General features: G+C 45.5%; 1 protein-coding gene and 1 long non-coding RNA gene across 3 annotated transcripts; one reads left to right on the forward strand and one right to left on the reverse strand.

Annotated features, from left to right (window-relative positions):
* The first annotated feature begins 2,928 nt into the window (after positions 1–2,928).
* LOC109519231 (uncharacterized) lies at positions 2,929–4,354 on the forward strand. Its single transcript, XR_002168905.1, has 2 exons — positions 2,929–3,914; positions 3,945–4,354. It is a non-coding gene; the product is annotated as an uncharacterized LOC109519231 (long non-coding RNA).
* On the reverse strand, positions 3,667–7,020 carry gja4 (gap junction protein alpha 4). Of its 2 annotated transcripts, none has more exons than XM_019875640.1 (2): positions 6,895–7,020; positions 3,667–5,454 (listed from the first exon to the last, which is right to left on the reverse strand). In XM_019875640.1, the coding sequence occupies exon 2, from the start codon at positions 5,443–5,445 to the stop codon at positions 4,384–4,386; it is 1,062 nt and encodes a 353-aa protein (XP_019731199.1). In that variant the 5' UTR covers positions 5,446–5,454; positions 6,895–7,020; the 3' UTR covers positions 3,667–4,383. The 2 variants fall into 2 exon arrangements, with proteins under 2 accessions (XP_019731199.1, XP_019731200.1); XM_019875641.1 differs by having other exon boundaries at positions 3,667–5,448; positions 6,895–7,002.
* Between the last annotated feature and the right edge of the window lie 9,901 nt (positions 7,021–16,921).

Consider the following 16,921-nt stretch of genomic DNA (forward strand, 5'->3'; position numbering starts at 1 on the left):
ATATATATATATATGCTTGCGATTGTGTCATTCATTTTCCATTTGCCGATTTTGGTGATAACGAACGTCAACTTCATTAAAACGACCAGATGTTTCTCACAAAATAGTGAAAAGGCCTTGGTGACGACGAACCGTGGGACGCTAATTGCCGCTGCCACGTTGCTGAGGAACAAAATGTACAGCGCGGGATTCCCCTCCGTTGCGTAGCAACACGACTGATCGACACGCACTTTTCAACCAAGTCTTGCTGCACAGTCGGCTGTAGCACAAGGCCGATCAGTTATGCGGCGTCATCGTCTAAACACTGGGGGGCACTGTGTCAAAGAGGCACATCGCTAAAAGTCCAAAAAAGAAGAGACAAAGCAGAATGCAGAGAGCGGCTAAAAACAACAAGAAATACGTGGATGCCGTGTTACTCCCTCCGTGCCTTGACATCAAGTGCGTGAAAAGAAACACAGGACTGCCTTGTCAAGTTATAAAATGAATCTACAACAAGTTAACTTGAAGTTTTATCTCATTGTGCAGGTATATCAATTACAGTCTGGAAGTGAACGGGCACAGTCAGGTTGCAATAGTCAATCAGATCACAAGTCTGCATACCTGGGCCAGCTAGAAGGGTTTACGACGAGACTGGCCGTGCACGTTCGGTGATTGAATGAGCGCCTGCTAGAGCTGTCACTGCATTTTAACCCAAAATGGCCGAAGAAGACGTTGATCTGGTTGCAGAACTACTTTCCACACAATTTTCAAGACGGAACTTCCACGAAAAGCTGGATATTGTGCAAAGAGGTCGCCCAACTCCTGCGCTAGCGAGCCTGTCCCAGCAAGGAAAAGTGTTTGTCCGTCATTTTCAGACGAGCAATTATGAACGATACCCGTGGCTCACAGCCTCTGATAAACGCTGCAAATTGTACTTCTGGGAATGCCTATTGCTTGCAACTGACCGATTTGGTGTTTGGAGCCACACCGGATTTACCAATTTAAGTTGTTTTACCAAATCAGCAAGGAAACATCAGAGCACGGCTGGGGCACTTACAAGCTACGGTGCGTTTCAAAATGTTTGGGGACGGACACTCACGGAGATCTGCAGGTCAGTGAACAGGCACTACATTGGTGAGTAAATGAATTTTATTTTACATTTCTTCTTGTCATTTTATTTCGTTAGTATTCAATTAATGGTAACGAAATAAAATGACAAAGATACAAAAATGTATCAAATAAATCTGCTCACCTGCAATTTATAATGGCGCATTGTAGTCACCTTCGTGCACTAAAGTTCGTTCAATCTCAGCTGCTCGACATTTTCAGTTATTTGCTGTTGTATAGCCTATTCTTAAAATGCAAATGATCTGTTAACTTTATTTTCAAAGAATAGTTTGTTTTGTTATTGTTTGGTTGGTGTCTTATATATGAAACTGCGACATTGCGCAATTTATTGGACAGACTTGTTTCAGATCACACAGCGTAATTTGGGTGGCATTTTATTTCGGATTTTTAAATCATCTTTTTGTTTTTGACAATATCTGTAAATTTAGTTCGCTGCTCTTAATTGTCAAATGCACGGCCAGCCACTGTGAGACGTTATATACCCTCTTGAGTGTTTTTTGGAAATTTTTTGCGGTACAAATAGCTATGTTTGTTGTTATACTGTTGCATTTGTGTGTTTTTGAATGAGTGTGCAGTACATCGTCCTCCTCTTGGCTTTTGATGGGCAGTGTCGAACAATGCCCACTGCATCTACCCCCCCCCCCCGCCCCCACGACCCATTGTCAGGGTGAATGTTCCTCAGTGGACCGGTCCCAGGGGGGAAACAATAGTGGAAGAGGAAACAGACACAGACCTACTTCCTATCCAGAATCTAAATTTGGTGAGTGGACATAGTTTTGTTTTGTTGAGGAGCAAAATGGCCAAATTGAGGACTGGCTGCTCGGACTGGATATTGTTACGGATACGGGGAGAGTCGTGTGTCGAAATGAAAGTCCAGGAAACCAAAGAAAATCCACACATTCACACGCACTCCAAACGGTAAACCCTAAAGAACCACAATCACGTAATTCCTTCCAGATAAAACCGTTTGAACCCATTTTTGTTCGCCCTGCTAGGTGCTTATATAACATTTGCGTGCGAACGGCTATTTGCGCTCTTGCGTTTATGTGCCTTCATTAAAATGATTAGAGGGGGCTGAGCTCAGCCGAGGATGCTCGAGCACAGGTCTCGCACACGCCTGATTCAGGTCATGTCAAGTCGTCGTTTTCTTGAAGGAATTATATTACCTTGCTTTAAAAGATGTGCTCACGGGGATGTGTGTTGCAAATCGGGACCTTGCTGAGTGACTTGTCGAGGACTTGTGGCTTTGTCAAACCTTTCTTCGTGTTATCAGCAACCTGTGGCTTACTAACAGAGCGAGGAAATGCATCAGCATTGGCTTCAACAATCTCAGGAAAACACGCTCACAATGGCAGTCGATCCCAAAAGGGTTGATGTCGGACGGTAAGGATGACCTGTCACTCACATCTTCCCACACAGTGGCCAAGTTTATCGTAGTTGAGGAAAACTAACGAAAAAAACAAAACCCTACAATTGAAAAAAATAAAATAAAATTTCGTTTATGAAATAAAATTAAAATGGCTTAAAAAATCATTTATTTTGAGAACACTAACTATAATTGTTGTGAATATCCTTTGTTTCATTTCATTATTCGGGGTTGATTTAGACATTTTTGGTGGGTATTTTTGTTTGGCCGTACAGAAGAACGAAAGTTGAACGGTCATTTGGAAAAGGTGCTTTACTTTTTTATACAAAAGCTAAAACTAACAATTAAACCTCAACTGAAATAAAACCTTTCCCCCCCCCAAAACCTTTTAAAAAATAACATGAGCTCAATTAAAAAAAATAAAAAAACAAATGTCAAAATGAAATAAAAACAAACTATGATGAAAAATCCCCCAAACTATTCCAACCCTGCCCGTCAATCCTAATCTTAGTCTCATTAAATGACTTTCATGACGGACTCTGACAACCCGTGTCTGATGAAATCATCGGTCATCACAAAATAGAACGGCGGCACTTCAAGCTCGCCAGGAAAACAAACGCTCAAGCCGGCCGGTTTGGCGGCTCAAATGACACTCCGGGGTGTCGACCCCGGCAATCTGTTGAATGCCCTCCTCCCGATCGCCAGCGCCTCCCTGTTTGCCTTGGCGAAAACACCCACAGGAACAATAACAGGGCTGTGCCCACGCGGACGGCTGCACTCCCGCGCCCACCCACCCTGACTAAGATGATAGGCCTGCGCGTGAATCCCAGCCAACTTGTAGTGAATAGACTTGGAAAGAGCCAACTTTGGAAGCTTCTTTGGATGGTTTAGCGGAACAATATCTGCCAATCTTTGACAGTGCCCGAACATGATCAAAGTTCCTCTTTGAAGCCGGTCTTCCTATTATTGTGCAATTGTATCATGTTTCCATTCAACTCCCGTAAAGCCAACGGCTCAGAGTCTTGCTGCTTTTTTTTTTTTTTCCTCCTCAATTGCTTGCCATAAAGATGGCGAATGAGTGGAAACATGGTCAGCAAACAGAGTGCGAGGTCAACACGCAGTAATTGATCGCTGTCACTCCCCGTGCGGCAGTCGTCGGACATATCAGGGAGGTGATCCAGTCATTCGTTTGTGTTTATCATAACTTTATTTCATTCAATACAATAAATAAACCAATTGATATAAATACATATTGCATGGATTTGATCACCTTCTGTATGTAGCACCTTTAGCTTATCTTGTTTGCTGTCAGACCCATTTCAAGCATTCTTCCAACAGGAAGCTTAGTCAGCGGTGGCTTCGATACTCGGGGATATACGATTGGGATCGTAGTGACCCCTTTTAGAATCCTCCGGAGGTCCACGGTTTGGATCCCCTTCTGGTATGTAGCCCCCTGACCCCCTAATCCAAGTCACCAAATGGGAGCGGGTGAAATGGGGAAGCAAGCGCGGGTGCGCATGCACGCATCCGCACAGCCACGACGCTCTTGGGAGCAGAGCTGAAACCAGAACATTCCATCGTGCGGGCTGAGAGGGCCTCCGGGGATGACAGCGTGGACCTCAGGGGAATTTTGATCCAAAATATTGTACTGTGTGTCCCCCCCCCGCCCAAACATATTCGAGCTATTCGGTATCTCATGATCGTCAAGTTTTTGGTTGCCTTGGGGAGCGTATTCCAAATGAGGTCCGTTATCAGGCCCTGTTTTGAAGCGTGCTCGCTGCCTCCGAGGCAATGGGCTCACAGTGCAACTCTTGTCTGTTATTTCAGTTCTAATCGGGCCGCTCTTTTCCGCCAGCGTCATGTGCAAACAAGCATGTTTGAAAAAGAAAACAATTTTCCTCGAGTCGCAGTCAGACATAGTGCTTCTGTTTTGAAGCCCCCCCGCGGTTGTTCTTCGCCTTTTGCCCATAGTGCTTCCGGGGTGAGCGCGACGTCCTCGCGGCCTCCATGCAGTTCGTATAGCTCGGAAGCACGTCGCTTCCGGCCGCCGCGGGTTCCCACTTGACCGTTATGGCCACATCGCCAAAGCTCTCGCAGGGGTTGGTGTAGCACGCGGCCTGGCCTGGCACTGACACCGGTAGGCTCCCGTTGTTGTAGGGCTCCGGTGTCTCCTCTCGGGCCTGCGGTCGGGCCGCCGCCTCCGTGACTGGCACAGACCGTGGCCGGTGCGCTCGGTACCGTCTCTTCAGCCGGTGGGAAATCGCAAGCTGAAGCAGGTGGAGGAGCTCGATCAGGTTGAGCAGCAGGGAGACGGCGGCGATGGCCTGAGTGTAGATGGTGAAGATGGTCTTCTCCGTGGGTCGGGAGACGAAGCAGTCCACCGTGTGAGGGCAGGGGAAGCCCACGCACTCGAACTTTGCTTCGATTAGGAAGCCGTCATAGAGGAACCACAGGCCCAGGATGAAACCCACCTCCAGGAGCACTTTCAGAAGGATGCTGAACGTGTAGGCGCATAACAGCTTGCCCTTCAGTTTGGGAGCTTCTGGCGGGCTGCGCTCAGCGCCGCTTCCTTTCCCGTCTTTCTGCCTCTCTGTGACGGGCTCCGTCTGACTCGCGCCGCCTTCTTCCACCGGCTTGCTCTCCTCTTTCCCCACGTCTCCCTTCCCCGACCGAATCGCCACGTAGCCAAAGTAGAAGATGGTCGGCGTGGAGACGAAGATGACTTGCAGGACAAAATAGCGAAAGTGGGAGATGGGGAAGGCTTTGTCGTAGCAGACGGCGGTGCAGCCCGGTTGTCGCGTGTTACATATGAAGTCGGCTTGCTCGTCGTCCCAGGCGGACTCGACCGCTGTGCCGAGCACCAGCATGCGAAACAGGAAGAGAACGGTGAGCCAGACGCGGCCGATGCCCGTCGAATACTCCTGGCCCTCCTCCAGCAGGTGCTCCAGAAAGGACCAGTCAGCTCTGGACATCCTCTGCTCCTTCCAGGACAAGGACCAGCAAAGAACAAGGATAAGAAATGGCGAGGAATCAAAACCTCATCCGAACTCATATGGGAATGTTCACAATTTAAAGGAGCTAAAATGTGCCAGGACAAAAGCAGCGCCCCCCTCTTTTTTTTTTTTTCATCTAATAGTCAGTTCTTTGTGTTCAAATTGGAAACATCTCTCAAGTACGCTTTTCAACAACACTTAACACCTAACCGGTATTTGATTTTGGCACCGGGCGCTTTAACGAGCACGCAGCTAATGCATAAGTGCGTTATTGTGTGGGTCCATTAAAGACTCCGGTTGGTGGTATCCCTCCCCGCGCTTTATTAGCTTCGTTGGCTTTGGCTATTGCCCCCCTTACGGCTTCTTCCATGAGCTCAGTTGTTTGTTCCAGCGGGCTTGAAACCAAGACCTCCACGCTCACAAAAACAAGTATAGCGACCGCGCTTCAGCCGTGACGTTTAACATGAATGGAAGTAGGAGCAGCCGGCGCTTTTTTTGGGGGTGACGTCGAAGCTTTCCCAGCAGTGGTATTTAACCTCAATGAGAACAAATGGCTGCTTCAACGTGAATCTTCATTTGGGGATAAAATGATTGCTGTAATTGCAGCGTGACTCGAGAGGACTCGTGTGAGGAGAGGCGTGGGGGGTATTTTAATGATAATGACACAGTAGTTTGTCGGGAAGCTCCGCGTACACACGAGCACAACTTAGATACATCTGAGTAAACATCCTGTGAGGGGAGACTGGGGTCCCGCTGTGACACTTGTTGACTTATTTAGATTACTTGATGTTTTTTTTTTTTCTGTTAGCTCAGCCCTTCTGAAAAAAGGAAACATCAACAGTGGGCAAAATAAATCCCACATCTATTCAATTAGTTAATAGTTGTTTGAATGCTCGTCCCCACTTTGGTTTTCCTTTCAACAGAATACAGATCTTCCTCTCAAATCCTGACTAAGTCAAAAGGTAAATTAAAGTGAGTAGTACCAGAAATAATACGAAAAAAAAATGATGCAAACATCTTTAAATATAAAAGAAATACCAAGTAAAAAAAGGATGAACAAGTTCAAAGTATTAACGCGGCAACGAGTTAAAGAGGAAATAGTCATTCGTAGTCAATGGGAATATTTTACTTATTCTAAAGGGACCAATTTTAAAATATAGTAATGTTAGAAATGATTACAAATTGAAAAGTGAAATAAAAATAAAGAATCCACAAGTACAATGGATTATTCTTATTATTCTTATTATTATTGTTTTTACAGATGAACAGGTTCTTTGAATATATGTGACTCGAGCCCAAACACATTGAGGCCAGTTAAGTCCGAACACAGGATGACCAATATTTACTGTATTATTACGTTCAACAAACAAACAAACAGAAAAAAAAAGACGTTTATCCAGATCCAAATCCGTTTCAAACAATGTTTACCTTTCTCTCTCGTGGAACGTCTCAGTCTCCCAGCTACCTCCTTCAATGCTCCTCTGAATCCTTTCTGCCTTCTTTAAAAAGATTCCGTGTCATCGGAAAAATAAAGTGAGGAGAACTTTTCCCATGCTACAGAGTTCACTATTTGGCCCTCCCTCAGGAACTTTGTCCAGGAAATGGGATGGAGCAACTCTCAAGTATATGCCCCTCATTTGCGCTCCAAATTTGGCAGCAGTTGACCACCACCATATTTTATTTATTTATTAATTTTTGGGTTTGTCGTTTACATGGATGGCTCCAAGGTTTTTTTCTTTCCTGAGGCAAGGGGAGAGGGGTGGGGGGGGGGATTCACGTGTATATAAGAAGAAATTGGAGATAATTCATATTTATATTTTACAATATCAAATGAAATGCTTGATGGGGCTTCACTCGGTCTACACTGGACGCACGTGTTCTTTCAATAAATAGACACTTTAATGAACAGTTTGGTGGACGAATCGTATTTTTCTCCTTGAAAAAGAGTTTAATAATCCGTAAAATTCATAATCTCCATTTCAAATCCAGAAATCCTTCACCAAGCACACAATTCTTCACTTGTTGGCCCTCAGTACAAGTTCATGATCCAGATTGTGTGACCAGTCTGGTGTAGTTTTCCATGACACCACGCGAGGGCACCAGTCACCTAAACACAAAAACAGTATCTCATGCGGGAGGACTTCTTTTGTTTGTTTTGCAGCAATGGTTTTAATTGACCTGTTAAAAGTTTACACCCGATCTCTAGCAAAGACCCAGCTCCGACTACGATCCATGCAAGAGGCACACTCGCCAACGTGGGAGAGATGGAATCGCTAATGCTGCATTGCCAATAATTCCAACGGGTCCCTAATTTGTTACTACTCATGTGTGTGTTAAAGGTGGTAAGATATAATATGCTTTTTGAATCTCATGTTAGGAGAAAAAGATATAGTAGGGCGGGTATATGCCACTACTCTATTTCAAATGTACCTTCTAATCTATTAAATTTGAACCTTTATTTTTATTTAATAAGACCATTAGAAGGTAACATTTCTCTGTTAATGTTAAAAAAAAAAATTATCAAGGGGTTAATCTTTGCAGGTGGTGGCACACCTGAAACTGTAGTTGTGAATTGGGGTAACTTTCCCCTGCACTGATTGGTCGGCCAAGTTGTGAACAAGGGCCACCAATCAGCAAAGAGCAGGGGAGAGCTAAGATTAAAAAGAGCACACACAAAAATAAATAAATCGTGGACGTAACAACTTTGTTTTGAAGTTGAGCTAATGCAGAAGCGTTTTTTTGTTTTTGTTTTTTGTGTGGTTTTTTTTCCGCCCAAAGTTTGCACCTACTGAATATGCAAATTCAATATACCAGTAAAAACATTTCCGGAAGCCAAGATGTTCTCTTATCAGCGCACATTGCTGTTTTGAGCAACCACAACACCGAAACGGTTTATGATTATCTGCAAAAACATCGGGTGCATACAAACAGACGTTTCAACACAAGCGTGCAAGTTGTAAATATATTCCCGCATGACCGTGACACCTAAAAATGGCCGATGCTGCCATCAGCCGGACACACCACTAAGTCAAATTAAAGTGTTTAGCCATGGGTCATCTCCTCAAGGTTCAACCCAATCAACGCCGAACCGCCGTGTCCCAAAATGGAGATTGGAAGGGCGGCAAAGGGAAGGTGCGCTGTCAAAATCTAATTGAAAGTAAATCATCTTGACAGATCACTGTCTTGCTCCGTTCTTGGCCTCATTCCATCGGCGGCAAAGGAAGCGTCGAGCTCGCGTAATACAAGTGTTTGCATTCAGGGGGGAAGTATTCTGCTTTCTCGTGTTTGCAGTCCTCCTCCCTGCGCGTGCAGTTTGCAATTAAACTAATTGCCTGGCTCAGCCCAGCCAGTCTCTCACCGCCGGCCCTGCAAAACTGCTCTTTATTGCTATTGCTACAATCACAATCTAAGCGCGGATATCTTGTGTACACATGCACCAGGTGACATCATTCGTTCAATATATAGATACAGTACACACGCACGCAGCATACAATATATGTAGATAAAATGCAGCAGAACTGCTCTCTTTATCCCCGTGTTGCCATGAGCCGTTTGTTCTCAGTCAAGGTGTCACATCAACATGAGTGACGAGTGCCACGACCTTGTTTGTTGTCGGATAAACTACGCGTGACACCGGCAGGGCTTTATAGCTTAATGAGGAGCATTCATGAAGTTCATCACCTTTGTTTGGGAATCAACGAGGCGCTGTTGTTTTTGAAAATCAACTCATTCTGTCTCGTGGCGATGATCAACTCTGACCAGAGGGTGAAACCAAACGATTGTATCAGGAGCTTTTGTGGGATTATTTAGGAAAAAAAAAAGTTTGACTGCTCAATGAAGAATCTGACAAAAGATTTTGTTGTGTTATTTTTCCTCATGATGGCTTTTTTATGGAGGCAAATGGCAAGCAACCAGCTAAAAAGACGATGCCAACCCAATAAAAGCAAACGTGATTTCCCTTTGGCCTTCTACTTTGACTGAGCATTTACATGCGATGAGGCGGACGCGGTCAGAGCATGCGACGAATTTCCTCGAGTCATCCATCAGTGAATAATGGTGAGAAATCATTGGCATCGCTTACGTCACACCATTATAAGCTATCGAACATGATATATAGAAGCTAGAATGGGACAAAGCTTTGTGGCGCATGCTTAGGTCACTGGCCGTGGTGCTGAAACCATTCCAATCAGGCCTGCGTAAAACAGCTCAGGTCTTACCATCACCGTACAAATTATATTATTGACAATGACATCATATCTCATTAACCATGCAGGTGAGGAACTCAATCACACTCTATTTTCGATCCTTTCTATTTCAGCCAAATGAGTTCAGTGTCGGGCCAAAATGAAGGGACTGACCTCACCGCTGAAATGGATACCACGCACGTATGTTATCCGTTCCATTTTGAAGCGAGAAGAGTTGAGAAACGAAGCTCGATTGCGGCAGTGAGATCACCTGAGGTCTCACTGGGCGCAGCTTGCAGTGGATTCATGGACGCAATATAGGAAATGAACATCCACGGCCTTGTGCAGCACCTGTGAACGATCAAGGTGTTTGTGAGGATCATCATGTCCACTTTCTTGTTTCGCTTCGACATGAGCCGAGCGCATCAACTTGCCCTGTTTTTGATCTAATTTTCTAGATTTGGTTAAAGGGCTGACGACGCAGCCGACTGGTCCTCAAGTGTTTCGCGACGCCCTCCGAGCCTGTCGAGTGCCTCAAGTGGAAGAAGAGGAAATGTAGGTCATGATTATTGTGTTGCTTGAGTTCAGAAAAGCAAGCACAAAGTACATTGGGGTTTTTGGTTTCTTTTTTTCTAGGTAACAGTTAAGTTGAAATGACTTCTTCAGTGATGCCATGAGGCGATTAGCACGTATAGCACACTGGAAAACATTTCGGCAGTCATCAAATGGCCGTATTGGCCTATTGTTAGAACAGGCGCTCTCTCACTCACTCCATCTCGGTGACCCATTTAGAGTCGTGTCTAAGTCAAGTGCTCGGTGTCGGTGACTTTGAATGCCGGAAGAAAGATCCGGCGTGACACCAGCGTTTTGGCTATTAATGTACCGAACAGAGTCACAATCTTTCCTGTCAACTTCAATTATTAAAAGTTACAGTAAACAGCCACAGATGTCATTGCGTGGGAACAGATTCAGACAAAATTTGGAGTCGCTCGAGAATAGGGGTTGGTTTCAACGTTGCCGTGATGCCTTTGAGCAAGGCATCGAGGCGGAAAACTCGCAGTTTGGCTTCGAAACATATCTTTGGCCATACCCCTCCCGGTCCTTTTCCGACACACCTTGTAAGTCTGAATGTGAATGACACGTTCGATGATTTTTACGTTCGATGACTTTCCAAACTTTTGCTTCAGGCTCCGCGATGCAGAGTTTGTGTTAATGTGCACGCGGGGTTGAATCAGGCACGGGTAAACATAGACACCAAGTGGTGCTCTGGCACCAGCCCTTTGCCTGGAGCTTTAAAAGTAAAAAAAAAAAAAAACAATCACCATGTGCAAATGTACATATTTTATGACACTTCAAGCTTGCTTACAACGAGCAGTGCATACTGAAAAAGGCTTTGAGAGTTTTTTTTTTCCTGCTGCTCTCTCCAATGAAATGTTCTTTTCGTTCTCGGGCCATGTCATCTCAGTATATATCCTGTGAAAGTTCACCCTGAGGATACACTTGCATTTGGAATGCAGTTATTATATTTGTAACGAGAAAAAAAAAATCCAAATAAAAAAAATCTAATGTTCAAGCTGGTGTATGGAGTAGGCCTTCCAATCGGTTGCATAGTACATGTCTTTGGGGAGCTCGGCATGTGAACCACATATGGAGGGGAAGAGCGAGGGAGGAGGGCTGTGTTTGAGAGAGAGAGAGAGAGGGAGAGAGAGAAAGAGAGAGAGAAGAAGAAGAGCGCGAGGATGTAGCGCCGCTGCCTTTCACTGCTGTGTCTCAATCCTTGCCTGCGCAGCGGTCGGGGGAGCTGCATGAAGAGGCGGACGTTTGTGACACCCCATTGAGCATTACAACCGAGGTAAGAGGAAGCTGAGGTGAAAGTTGCTCATTTGCAATGCCGGTCAAGCAGCCCGACTCTTTTTTGAACAGTGCCGTAGGTGGTCAGATGAGATTTGGTGCAGATGGGCTGTTTGGTGCATCCCAACTGAGTGGTGGTGGTGGTGTGTTGATTGCCGTTGCATGTCTTCGTGTCTTGCAGCTGTGTCAACTTGAAAAAAAAAAACTGTAGTAGTTGGAGCCGACCTTACAACACACACATTCCATCCGTGCGTGACTGTTCGCTGACCGTGAAAGGGCGCGCTTGCTTCTATGCGGCTTGGGCTGCTGTGTTTAAAGTCGGAGGAAACACAGGAGGCAGCAGGCGGAGCTATTGCAATTATTTGCACTGCGCTGCACGATGGGAAGGGTTCAAAATCAATCACGTGAACACTTGGGCCTCGCTTATCCTCCAGGGGTGCTGCTAATAGCGGATGCCGTGTGCACGTATTCATCTGCCGGCTTGTGCGTGCGGCTAAATGTGTACACTTATGAAGAAGCTGTCCCAGTGCAACCTTTAGCGCAGGTTTGGGCAATAGTGAGCAATTTGCCTGCAGCTGGTCTCATATGATTTGTCTCAGTGAGCTTATCCACTCATTCCCACTTTTTAGTTGGCGGGACCGTCAGATGTGTCCAAGGCCTCAAAGCAAAAGGGACGCTTTTGTCATGCGAGATGCTTCGGAAGCGTTCCAGGACTGGTGTCACGAGGAATATTTTTTGGGGGAAAAAAAACAAAAACGTTGAACTTTGTTCAGTGCGCGAGAAGAGGCGAGAGTTGTGTCAGCACAACTGGTGCTTGCTTCACCATGAAAGCCCTGAGCATCTGACACTTCCTGGTCGAGAAGAACATGGCACTGCTGGAGCTCTCCAGCCCCATGACCTGGTTCCATGTGATTTTTTTTTTCCCTCTCCTTTTTACCAAGCACAAAAGGTGCTCATCCGTCACGGGGGAAAAAAAACCCAAAAACGTTCCTCCTTTATCGATCAAGCGGCGCATCTGCAAAAAGGTCCTGCTGTGTTGCGTTTGCTTCGTTCAGTGCGCGAGAAGAGGCGAGAGACGTGTCAGCACAACTGGTGCTTGCTTCACCATGAAAGCCCTGAGCATCTGACACTTCCTGGTCCAGAAGAACATGGCCCTGCTGGAGCTTTCTACCCCCTTGACCTGGTTCCATGTGATTTTTTTTTTTTTCCCCTCGCCTTTTTACCAAGCACAAAAGGTGCTCATCCGTCACAACAGAGCTACCGAGCATGCCAGAAGAATCCTTTCAGGACAGCGTGAAAAAAAATGTGCATGACTTCAAATGGGGAAACATGACTGACTCATAGGAATGTTTTTTTTTTTTTTTTTTTTTTTTTTTTTAGCCAAACGAACGACAAATCTAATTCATGTCACAGAGATATGAACTGAGGAATTCAGTCAATGGTTGCAATCCCCATTGGAGCGAGCAAATCGCTAAACTATCCAAAATGAGCCTTTTAGTCTTGACATTTGTATCCGTTGCTGTTTTGGTGTGATCAACAAGCTCGATGACAACAGAAATGCTCGTCACACGGCGCTCCTGCAATTGGCGAGGCCGCGTTAGGAAACGTTCATGTGTTTCTGCGGGTGGAGTCATTTCGGACTTTGATGTTGAGCGCGTGACAAAAAGGTGTGCATCTTTGGCCCCCAAGCCCGAAAGATTAGGGTACCTAGAATCCACATTCATTCCAAAAAAAAAAAATTGCCTCCAACCTTTGTAGTTGATGATTTTGTGACTGTTTTGTTAGTCCCCCCTAGCCCCCACTCCTGTTTTTCTTCCTCGCATGCCCAGTTTGCCTCGAGAGATGGTTTCCATTGGAGACCACCTCAATCATGTGCGATTTTCTTCCTTGGAATCCGTCAGATGTGAGTACAGTGTGACAAAAGAGCAAGCTCATTGGGAGTGAGTCATGCAGATGACAACCTATTGTCAGGGTGGATGGATTCCGGATATGTGACGTCACCTATGTGGCGCGGCGTTGTCGAATGTTTCGAAAGAGGGGACGTGATCCGGATGATCTTCTACAACGTGTGCCTTGAGTAAGACCACAACGCTCTCAGATGTTTGTGTGCCGCGAAATCTGTTACGTTGCTCCAAACGCTGCCAGTAGACAGCATTATGGATGATTTGCTCTGAAACCTTGTTCACATTGCACGAGCCAATTTGATTGGTGACTCAAATCGGATCTCGACACTCTGCTGGCATTAAATTGGATTTGTTGGGTGCGCACGTCGGTGATCGCCACTTACCCATCCGACCTGGTTGCTGTGGCAACTATGCGGACACCAGTAGGTGTGCCGATGACGCGGAATACAAACGTCAACGTAGGGTCAGTGGAAAACCACAAACGCAAGCGACCTGTGCTGACCTGTTTGCAGGCAATGGCTGGAAAAGTCTTGAATGCAACGGGCGGGAGAGAGTGAAAAATGCTTTTCTCATTGATTTTGTGGGCCAGGCTTTGGGTGAGCCTGTTGGCTTGATTTCTCCGTGATATCGAAAATGTATCGTTTCAAAACAGCGCCGACAGCGGACCGATCGAGCATTCATTCTCCAGGATTAAAAAAAAACAAAAAGCCTTTTTGGTTGGCGGTCTGAATGCTTTTACACAAAAGCGTATCAACAAGGAATCATTGCCTTCTTGTGTGACATTCCGCCAGAGTTTCGCCAACACTCTCTCAATAGCACATTAGGATAAAGCAATAGCATGTAATTGCCTAATTAACGCTAAAAGGCACTCGCTGGAAAACAGAACTGGTTTAGCCTGCTCATGAATAAAAACCGCAAACTCAATCCGTGCCGATTGCTTTTGTTGAGATCCTGGAACCGTTCCAAACATCTTGGCGTTTCATCCAACAGTTTGATCTTCATCCACCAGAACATGTAAATGAACGAGCGGGGACCAACATGAGTGGGAAACTGAACGGGTGACTTTTCACCCTTGAAACGGATTTTCCCTCGTTCTCAAAGAGAAAAAAGCGTGGGGTGCATTTTCTTTTATTTTTGGGGTGGCGGCTTGGCTCATCTGGAAAGATGTTGAGCGCTTTGGAACAGGGCAGCGGGCAAAAAAAGAAATTGTCGAGGTGCCCTTCGGCAAGGCATTGCCCCCCCCCCTCCCCTTCTGCCCCCGCCTGAGACCAGTAACATCACCGACCCATCACTCCATCACCTCAGCCTGCACACCGGATTCTGTTTGCTGCGCAACTAAAATATATCAAGCAAATTGCAAATTGAATTTCCCCTTCAGGGATTAAAGTTATTACAATACGTTGAATTAAAAGACGCATCACATAAATCCCGTTAGTTCTTTTCACAAAGACAAAAAAGACGGTGATGTTTTTTTTTTCTTCGAATAAGCTCACCAAATGGAACGCCATTGTGGCGTCAGCGATCCCCACGCGTGACGTTCTGACATTCAAGAGGTTTGTTTTGTGATTACGCGTGTTCAAGTTTAAGTTAGAAGACGGCATTTTCATCCTGCCTCAGGCTGCTGCTTTTTGTACTCCGATATTACGTGTTTTTTAACGCTCCATTTTTTTTTGGATTTTAAGGAAGAAAATCAATAAATTAACGACGGTGTTGCAGCTTGAACACCAAAATCGTTATTGATGAGCTCAACAAATCACGAATATTATTCACTTCATTCGCCATCGCTTTTAGCACCTTGAATCGACAGCAAACAACTGCTATCGTTCACACTCTCAATTTTGAGAGATTACATTTCTTTTATGTATTTTTTTTTCTTCCCAGAAAAATACCGTACAGCAACACCTGAAAGCGCCATGGCGCTATTCTATAAGCCGCCACCTTTCATGTTTTGAGATGATGGTTTTCACAGGTTTTCACATCATTTCAAAGACTCTCAAATCAAAGAGTTCCAGTCGTTGCATCACTGGCACTCCACTAAATCCCGCCGTAATGAAACGCGAAATCATCAGTTGCGTGTGAAAAGATGAGGAAAACGGTTAGCACACAGCTGATGTAAAGAAATTAATAAATTCCCGCAATACGGTTGATAACACAACGGTGAATCACGACAATAGACAAACACAGTCTTCTTAAACTAATCCCACACAAACAATGATATGTTGTCACGTTTTGTTTTTTTTTTTTGTTTCAAATTATATACACGGACAAGATAGTAGAGGCTGAGATATTTTTCTTCGGTTGCCAGAGCGAAAAGGAAATAGTGCAGGACAAATGTGGAACAGCTGCTGTGCGAGAGAACCTTTTCACGTTGAGTGAGTGCGGAACATTGAAAAAGAAGCGGGCATCTTTTAAGGCGTCCGCACGACACTCCACATATCCTTTTGCCACATTGACTTGTTTCCCCATCAACCCTTCATTCGTGCAACTCGGCCCATATTGTTCGGCCCCGTTATGATGAAGCCTGGTTTCGCATGATATCATTCAAGCGGAAGTTCCGTTGAGCATTCGCAAATACATCACGTTTTCATTGGCCATGCTTGTTCATATCCATACAGTCCGCGTTTACACTTGAACCTTTCTCACGATACAAAAACGAGTCACTCGGCGTTAAGCTCGTTGGCGATATGTCGTCACGCTCAAAATGTTCCGATTGAGGGAAAAGCGTTTGCTCCCGCTCGCCCCAATACAAAGCGCGTGTCAATGCTTTTGTGAAGGGGACCTGAAACAGAGCTTTCAAGCGTGCGGTAAGGTTAAAGAGGCGAGGGTAATTGCTGCAACCTATCTGGGTTGTGTAAAAAAAAAAAAAAAAAAGTTTGCCTGTGTTCCCAGCGTACTCCTCTCTGATGCACTTGGGCATGAAATTGTTCCCCTTTCCATCCTTGCCAGCCCTGAGCCTCGAAGTCAATTGGCCATCAGATGAGGTGGCCTTTCTGCATGCATGCGCGCTTTTCCAACGCCGCGGCTGTTTGTTGGCTCGGCTCCTCTCGTGACTGTTTATTTTATGTTGGCGTCGGCGCCGAGAACGGGCTAGTGTTATCAGCTGACCCTGGTCGCTTCCTTCCCCCCGACGGGCGGGATGCGCGAGCGGCCATTAAACGGGCTGGAAACTGCAAATGTACTGCGTGTCCGGTGCGGTGTGGCTGCAGGAAAACATTGCATTCATTACACCGGGGGAGCAAGGCGGCCGCTCAAAAATCCATACGGTCGAGAAAAATATGCTGCAGTTGTGTGCGTTTGTGAAGAAAGCCGACACGGTTCTTCATGTTACATGCTGGAGCATCCCCGGGAGATGCGTGTGCATTAATAATGCTTTGCAAATCCAAGTTATTTTCACGGCTAATAATTGAGCCCTTCGCATACTTTCTTTCCCATGACGGTTATTTCCATGAGCTTAAGCAGTGTGCACCCAGATGTGCAAAGTCCACGGCTTTTTTTTTTTTTTTTTTTTTTTTTTTT

This window comes from Hippocampus comes, unplaced genomic scaffold (genome assembly GCF_001891065.2).
Source record: "Hippocampus comes isolate QL1 unplaced genomic scaffold, H_comes_QL1_v1.1 scaffold12, whole genome shotgun sequence".
Lineage (NCBI taxonomy): Eukaryota > Metazoa > Chordata > Actinopteri > Syngnathiformes > Syngnathidae > Hippocampus > Hippocampus comes.